Source organism: Vigna angularis, chromosome 1 (assembly GCF_016808095.1).
Source record: "Vigna angularis cultivar LongXiaoDou No.4 chromosome 1, ASM1680809v1, whole genome shotgun sequence".
In the NCBI taxonomy this organism is placed as follows: Eukaryota; Viridiplantae; Streptophyta; class Magnoliopsida; order Fabales; family Fabaceae; genus Vigna; species Vigna angularis.
This window is the reverse complement of record NC_068970.1, coordinates 55,669,037-55,678,265: the sequence shown is the minus strand read 5'-3', so window position 1 is coordinate 55,678,265 and position 9,229 is coordinate 55,669,037. Positions and strand designations below refer to the sequence as shown.

At 34.0% G+C, this 9,229-nt stretch overlaps 1 protein-coding gene across 1 annotated transcript; it reads right to left on the bottom strand.

Moving 5' to 3' along the window:
- Window positions 1-1,055: 1,055 nt before the first annotated feature.
- LOC108325898 (transcription repressor OFP5) lies at window positions 1,056-2,483 on the bottom strand. The gene is made up of 3 exons (XM_017559028.1): window positions 1,638-2,483; window positions 1,329-1,469; window positions 1,056-1,142 (listed from the first exon to the last, which is right to left on the bottom strand). The coding sequence occupies exons 1-3, from the start codon at window positions 2,481-2,483 to the stop codon at window positions 1,056-1,058; spliced, it is 1,074 nt and encodes a 357-aa protein (XP_017414517.1).
- Window positions 2,484-9,229: the final 6,746 nt, after the last annotated feature.

The following is a 9,229-nucleotide window of genomic DNA, read 5'->3' as shown; positions in this document are numbered from 1 at the left end:
ATGGTACCTTTGAGATAAAGATCACTCCATTTGATGGCCTCACCTAATGCTCCCAACAGGCTAGCTGCCACTTAAGAAAGCTTTATTGCCAAAACTAACATTGTGAAGATAATTTCATCACTGCTCAAACATTTTCAAGTGTGTCTGGTGTCTTCAAAGGGAGACAAGCTAATTCATTTAAGTAGGTTGGTTTAGACTACATATCACAGTGTGAAATAGGGAGAGGAAGAAGATATTCTTACAGGGTCCTAATCAACCATGTGATGGTAGATCAAACCATCTAGATATGCTGTCTGTAGGACATACAATGAGTGAAACATGGTCATGATTATGCTTATTTGCAAATTGCAAAAACTGATGATATCTAGATATGTGAAGTGATAGTTTTTTCTTAAAGAAGTCCTACTTCACCTTGAGGATATTCAGCTCATTAACTTGTAAGCATAACAATTTAATGTACTGTATTAGAGTTTATTGTTTAACTAAGCTATAAACTTATAAACCCTACTAATACTTATGCAATATATAGTCAAGGATGTAAACAAATCACTGAGCATAATAGAACATTAGCATTTATGACATTCCTGTGATAGTTTATTTGCATATTGCCGCGGTTTTTCAAAACTAAATAATTAAAAGGTGCAGGTAAAGCTAAAGGTATGTGATGGTGTCTAATACTGATCACGAGGAGTGAAGAACAGTCTCCTTTCTCTTTCTTTCATTTCCCATAAACATTTAACCACAGTTCTTCTACCGGCATGGGCAATGTCTTATGGGTATTATACTGGTGAGAGGTAGGATCATGCTGATGTGCATAGCAGCAATGTCTTTTGTGTTTATATGTGCATTCTCTATTTTTGGAAATCTCTACCATTTGGATATTTGGATTCCTTATTTCCTCTAAAAGTTTCGCCTCTCATCTGTGCTTCAGACTGCTTGCTAACCTACCTTAAAAACAGTGCTGCATGATGAACATGTTGCTTCAAGCTTACAAGCATCCTAACTTCAACAATATAATCATGATTTGACTGTAAAAATCTTGGGATTATTTAGATTTACATGCACAAAGAACTCCTACTGATAGTATTTAATATAACATTATTATTAATATAAGGTATGCTGAGATCTTGATGCAACTTCTCCTGAATTTTATACAGAAGATGAGAATATAGAAATTCAAGTAAACTTAGAGCATAACTAGGACAAGGGTAACTATTCACAATTCTGCCAATCTTTCCTACAGGCTAAACATTTTGTTGTTAATCACAACAACAGCATTGCTTGTGTGATTGAATACCCGAACTGGCTCGGCTCATGCACAACCATACTTGTTTGAACACTTGGATGATGAGATCATGGTACTCATTAGAATTCAAAGTCAGATAACATGCTAGCAGATCTTGCATTTCTTCTGGCTGATTGATCTGTTTCTCTGTGATCATCTCAATCATTGAATCTCTGAAATCCTTCTGTGGATCCAAAGAACATTTCACCACCGCAAAGCTATCTAACCCTTCTGTTTCCTCCACAATTTCCTCTTCTTTTTTCATCTTCAGTTTTGCTTTCTTCTTCTCTTCTATTGCCTTTATTTTTCGGACTTCAACTTTGGAACCCATTCTTGGAGAATGTACTCTAACCTTGGAGTTGTGCTTTGGTTTCCTCCTCGGGTTTTCTCTGCTCACATGAAGCGATTGCATTTGTTGGTTACTCTTTGCTTTCAATTTCAACTCCTCAGTTTGTTTCAAATTATGCAACTCAGAATCCAATTGGGGACTACTTACTCGGGCTTCTCTTAGATACCCAAGGCCAGAACTCTTTGAATCGACAAACAAATGCTTCCTTGGTGTGCAAATTGTTCTGGGTGACTCATATTGCTGCACATCATTTTCTAAGAACGGACTTGATGCAAACTGAGATTCCTCTTCTGCCTTTTCCAATTTCAAGAGCTGCTCTTGCAAAACTCTTTGTGCTTTCCTCTCATATCGCCTCCTCAAGGATTCGAGTTCTTTTACACTCCTTGCAGCTTCATTCAGCAATGTTGTTTCTTCTCTCAGTTCAGTGTCCTTCTGCTTCAACTTCTGAGTGACTTCTCTTCTACCTTGTCTTTTAGCATTATTCAATCCACCGGGGAAACTCGAGGATGGAATGACATGTTCAGCATCCAATTTGTACTTTACCGGCTTCAGAATATCATCACTTTTTCTATGCTCATTACCCTCTTCACCAAATGAGAGTCTCCAGAAAGCCTCATCATCCCCTCCATAAAACCTGCCTCTATTATTCCCACAAGCATAATGGGGCGAGGTATCTGATGGAGTAGAATTCTGCTTTGCATTTTGCTTCAGTGCGGCAGGTTTTGGGTCTGAGTTTATTCTCATATGCTTGAACTTGGAAAGCCATGAAAAAGGAGACACATGAGATGCAAAAGAAGGCCTAGAAGAGGAAGAAGGAGAAGGAGAAGGTTTTTTTCCACCCCACTTCATAATTTGGTCTATTGTTGCGTTTGGAAGTCTAGATTTGGTGAAGATTTAGTAAGTAGTGTTGAGTTGAGAGAAGATAAAGAGCAGAAGTGAAGTGCATAATGGGTTGGAGTGTGTGAGAGACTTCTAGCAGTTAGTGGGACGGTTAGGCTGTTAAATAGGAACGTGGGTTTCTTACTGGTTTTTTCTGCTATGTTTTCAAAAGAGATACCCGCCCCAATTCCTGTGACCACTTTTCCCACTTTTCCTGCTTTTTGGTTTGTACTCAAAAAAAGATTTGTGCCAAGGGGGGACCTCTTTCTTAGGCCCACAAGCTATTAGTAACAAATAGCCAAATTCTTAATGAGAAATTAGGTTGCGAATATCAGAAAATGGTTATGAAAATCGTACATCGTAATATTGAGGTAGTACTTTGTGTAACTTTGCAGTAACAATAAGATTTAGAATTTGAATGTTGCAGTGTATTTGAATGAACATTAACTTTGTTTTCGATATGTAGAAGGCTTTGTAAAAGGTATAAGACTAAAGAATAAAACAGTTTCTTTTTGGATTGTGATGGAGTGAGAGTGTTTGCTCTTTCTAATGGTATGGCAAAATCCTTGTCTCATCTTTTGCTTTGGTGGCTTTATTTATTTGCAGTTTTCTCAACTTTTTGTTATAGGTCAAAGAGTCTGAGAGCAGCAGCACAGTGGCACAGTGGCACTAATGTTAGGAGCATACACAACTTATTACTAGGATTAAGCTCAATGTTTGGCGGTTGGGGTGCTCCAAATTTAGTCCTGTCTGTCTAGGCGTGTAAATTCATCTTTCACCCGCCACCAAATAGTACAAATATTATTTATGTACTCTGTACAAATTCATCTTTGCTACCTGTATTTCTTTTTATATTTTTCTATCTGTACTTTATACATTTCTTAGTTTACTATTAAACAGTACATATATCAAAAGTACATAAATACCTTGTTAATCCAAAGGATGTGGACCTCTTAAAAGACCAAGGAGAATAGTGATCCTTCTGAATGTTTCAACGTCAAGAAGATTAAGTTATGAGAAATATTTTAAAATTTAGGAAAAAATATGGTCTGATTATGGAAGAGAAACTTGACACAATACCTACCATTTTAGCAAATGGCCCTTTCTCATGGTAGGTATTATATCATGAGATTCTGCTTGTCTCCTCCAAATTATGCAGTAAATGTTAAGTTCCAACCCAAAAAATGACATTTTAAAGATCAACAGGGGACCTTCATTTCCAAGCAAGGTATAAGACCAAAAAAAGCTATTGGGTTATTTATGAAATTCTAAATTGGTTGTGTTGTAGTTTTGTCAACAAAAAGAGGTCATCAAATTGCTTCTTTAGTTTCCCATTTTGATAGATCATAATCTTTTGCAACTTATTTCATTTTCACACTCTTCCCAAATAAATCCTTCAACTCATACCACCCCATTCTTCTTATCCACTCTCACCTCATCTAGCCATTTCTTATTTACAGGAAATGAAACAGAATCTTTACATTATTTCCATATTAATGTATGAAATGACATGTTTGCATTTAATATAGCAATATATATATAATACCGTTTTTTCTGTATCATGTTACCGCAGCACCTCCAACTACATCTTTGTCCTCTATGACGTCTGCACTCTGAGAGAAAGAAGAAGATAGAGAGAATAAAACAGTGGGAATCTGCTTTTTTATTTTTATTTTTTCAATGCTTATCATATATTCTAGAAAGCTTGTGTCTGAAATTTTATTCTGGAAAATTCTTATTAAAATATATTTCATATGTTATGAAAAGTTTGTTTTGTAGTCCTGTTATGAAAATTTTGTTCCAAAATCATATTCTAAAAATTCCAGTAAACTTATTCTAGAAATTTTCCAAATTAGATAATCATGAAGTCACCTTTATAAAGTAATTTTACAAATTTTAGGTGCAGTTTGAAATTATAGAGGTGCAAGAAGAAAAATCCTTGCTCATTTTTTCTTTTTGCTGATGGGCTTCACTTACCTGTGGCGCCACGCCCTTATTATGGCTTTTCTTCTTGCACTCCATCTTTTTCTTCCAACACTATCTGTGATTAAGGAAGAAATTGGGATAGAATCTGGAACGTTTCCCCATAGAAATCTTCATCATTCATTAATGTTTGATGTTACTTTAATTTAAATATTGTTTGTTCAACATTGAAGGGTAGTAATGGTGCTGGACTTTGAACTCAAGTTTCAACATCGTTTGGTTAAATATAGGAATGAAATTACATTTTCGGTGGCCAATTAAGAAAATTCTTAAAAACTATTCCAAAATCATCTAGACACTTGGAAAGATAATAACAACAGAAGTTGGTCAAATAATAGTTAGTATTGCATTCAATTCCTGAAATTCAACACCATTCACTTCAAAATAATACTATTTTACTATTGAAAATTTCCATAAATTGAAAGATCATTCAAATCGAGTCATGACAAATACATTTTTGGCTTAATACCTGTTTTTGTCCCTCTTTCTAAGGGAAATGTTCACTTTCGTCCTACCTTTTTCAAAAAGTTCAATGTGGTCCCACGTTGTAAAAAAAGTGTTCAAGTTAATCCTTTTTGGTCACGGCGTTAAATATTTAACGGTCCTGCTGCCAGCTAGGACTGATGTGTGCAACGTGGCTTTTTACCTGCATAACGTGGCACTTGACGTGGCACTGACTTGGAGAGAAATTGGTAATTTGGGATTTATCATCGTGGAGGAAGTGTCTTGAAATCTGAAGTCCCCCTTCGAAGTCCAGCCCTGGGACTCCGGATCCCTCCGCTTCAAGTTTGTCCTCGGCGGCGCGCCGCCCAGTCCCTCGGAGGACTTTCAGTCGAACCGCAAAACTCTCGGCGTCGTCGGCATCGTCCACTGTCCTTCCTCCTCCGATCTCGACGCTGCCGTCGACCTTTTCACCAATGTCTGCAAGTCCTTCCCCTCTTCCCTTGTTGATCGCTGTTTCGCCTTCTGCCCTAACGATTCGCAGGTCGTGCTTCGCTTTCTTGTTCAATTTCTTATTTTCGTGTCGATTGGTGAAGAAATGGGTAAAATACGAAATAATAACGTAATATTTGTTTGGTTTAACGAGCTTTAGGCTGCAGTAATGAAGTTAACTTTTGTTGCAAAGATCAGTTATGCTTTGTGCAATCATCAATTTTATAAACAGAATAATTGATGAATTGTTGCCACTTTCCTAAATATAATTTTTCTCTTACATGAATCGTTGATGTCATATTGATTTTTTAACATCATATAAGTTATCTTTGTCCAAATTGAAATCCTTAACACACTAAAGTTCTGAGTTCATTTGTTAAATATTTTTCTGTGTCTTGCAGCTTTTTGGCACTATCCACCGGGATTATATATAGTTATTATGCAGTAATATTAAAGGTTGACGAGGAAGAGTTTGGTGGTCATGGAGCCCTCCTTCAAGAGGGGCTATTTGCTTATGTAGAGAGATTTATTTGATTACATTTGCCCAAATTGCAGTTATCTGCTTTACTTCTATGTAAAATGTTCTAATTTTGCAATGCATGCATGAACACTAGCTTCTGCATCCCATGGTAATTGCTGTTTTAGTCAAGCATTTCTAGTGTGACACATTGTATTACAACAAATTTTGTGGATTGAACCCTGAAATAAAGTTGTTTGCAGACAAATCGTGAAGGACCATTTATCCTTGATGTTTATGACATAAACATATAATTCTCAAATAGTCTCCCTCATTTTGTTGGGGTGTTAGTGTTGCTGGTAGGGGATATATATTTTATTATGGGGGAATTTGGTTGCAGCTGCTAGCAACTGATTGTTTAAGGATCCAGTCTTGAGTATTTATGCCTGATTATGGTAACGAAATTTTTATGATCTGGATTTTGGATTTTAGTTGTTTGTGAGATAATAACCTTATTATAACTAGCAGAATACATACGAGTATTGTCATGTATATTTATATTTATAGTTTTATTGCATTAACAAATATAATTTTATTATTCTAATGAATAACTACTTAAAAATAGAAAATTAATATAATTTAAATATATATAATTTTGTAAAAATAGTATTATAAAAATTATACACTTTTGTAAGAGGAAAGCATGAAATCCTTGATATCACCTGTAAGAGGAAAGCATTAACGTTGAATTTTGAAAAGGAGACATTGTAAGCAAACGGTACGTTCAATAATTCTTCAAATGCCATAATCGACTTTCACGATGGCATTTCAATAGATTTAAAGTTGAAACATTGAAGTTGTTTATAAAAACGAAAATAAAATTCCAAATATAAATTTCATTCCCTTAGTCCTCATGAGTAACATACATACAACAGCAATAATAAAGTGGGCATGTAATTTAATATTTGATCACAAGTGTTTGTACAAAGAGTAATATATATATAAATGCTGAGCTCATTTTGTAACGAAGATAACAGTGATTCTACTTTACCAGAGACATCAAAAGTCCTGAGAGTTCAATACCAAAAAATCTTGCATAACACTCACTTATACGAAGTAATCACATAAAAGAAATTATTTGTCCATCAATTAAGAAGTCAAATTCTTCCTTTAAGTATTTTGAACCGGTTTCAGGCAAAACTGTTTCAGGCAAAATTGAATCCCATGGCACAAGTAGAAGAGAGAGATGAAATCAGAAAACTACGCGAAACTGAGGCGCATTGGACTGAATTGCCGGGAGGATCTCCCAGCGGCAGGGCTCGAGGTCCTCAGAGAAATTAAACCAAAGAAATATTACGTTATTATTTCGTATTTTACCCATTTCTTCACCAAATCGACACGAAAATAAGAAATTGAACAAGAAAGCGAAGCACGACCTGCGAATCGTTAGGGCAGAAGGCGAAACAGCGATCAACAAGGGAAGAGGGGAAGGACTTGCAGACATTGGTGAAAAGGTCGACGGCAGCGTCGAGATCGGAGGAGGAAGGACAGTGGACGATGCCGACGACGCCGAGAGTTTTGCGGTTCGACTGAAAGTCCTCCCAGGGACTGGGCGGCGCGCCGCCGAGGACAAACTTGAAGCGGAGGGATCCGGAGTCCCAGGGCTGGACTTCGAAGGGGGACTTCAGATTTCAAGACACTTCCTCCACGATGATAAATCCCAAATTACCAATTTCTCTCCAAGTCACTGCCACGTCAACTGCCACGTTAAGCAGGTAAAAAGCCACGTTGCACACATCAGTCCTAGCTGGCAGCAGGATCGTTAAATATTTAACGCCGTGACCAAAAAGGATTAACTTGAACACTTTTTTCACAACGTGGGACCATATTGAACTTTTTGAAAAAGGTAGGACGAAAGTGAACATTTCCCTTAGAAAGAGGGACAAAAACAGGTATTAAGCCTACATTTTTTAGTGCAACTAACGAATTCATTATTGCCAGTTCCATGATATGTTACTTTATTGTCGCCGTGGGTATTTTGTTATTGTTGTTAAGGATAATGTTTGAAAAGTTTTAAACTGTAAAAATTTAAGGATGCTTTAATTTCCATGTTGGTATATGTAAACAACGTCTGTATGTAAACTAAACTCGATTAAATTTGACTTTGTTTATTTGTAATTTCTCTCTTTCAAGTTTATTACCGACCTATAATGCTGAGTGGTGCAGATTATACAACGTTTTAGATTCAAACTCCATAATTATTTTCATACTTTGGTCATGTTTGATAAACTAATTGGAAAGTTAGCTCAAAGATCAAAAGTTAGCTGAAAATTTTAAAATAAACTGACATTTGAAAGTTGGAAGGTGTTAAGTTAAACTATTAAGTAATAAAACATAAAATTATTTCTTAAAATAGCTCAATCTGTAAAATGCTAAATATAGCGTTTTTTTTTTACATTTTAAATTCCATTTTTTGTAGTTTGAAATGCACCTTAGGATGTTTAACTTTTATTTTTAAAGTTCTTTTTAACTCTTACAAATTATTTGTAGATGCATTTTGAAATTATTATTTTTTGTTTTAATTATTATATTTTTTTCACATTATATATTATATTATCAATCTTATATTATATAGTGTATATTTAAGTAGGAGTAATGTTTTGTAATATTAATTTGTGTATTGGTTAAAAGTAAATAGTTAGACATAAAAACTATTAAAGAAGAGAAAAACAAAAACAAATCCCTCTTTAGAACTTTTGAAGCAGAATATTGATTAATAAAATAAATATTATAAGAATATGATAGGTGAAATAAATAGTATGATATTAAAAATAATAAAATTAATTTTTAAAATTTAAATAATAGTTTGTGTTTTCAATAATAAATTTATGTTAGTTCTAACATTTAAAAATAAATTTAAATTTATTTTATATTTTTAGAAAAATATCAAATTCTTATAATGTATTTTTCCTCAACATTTATATTATTATTATACATACATAAATAAATTATTAAATATAAAAATTAAACAACACCAAAATATTTATAATTAAGTAATTTCTAAAAAAATAAAAAGGTGATATTGACAATCATTAACGTTTAGACAAATTTACGATTGATTGTCACACAACAAATGATAAATATTGTTCTTCCTCTAGAAACTTGCATAATATTTAACAAATTTTGCAATTCACAACTTATAACAATCCAACATTTCTAAATATAATTTTTTTTTTGTAATGATTTTACTTTTATAATATGTTCTATATTAAAAATTTCGAATGAATATATATATATATATATATATATATATATATATATATATATATATATATATATATAT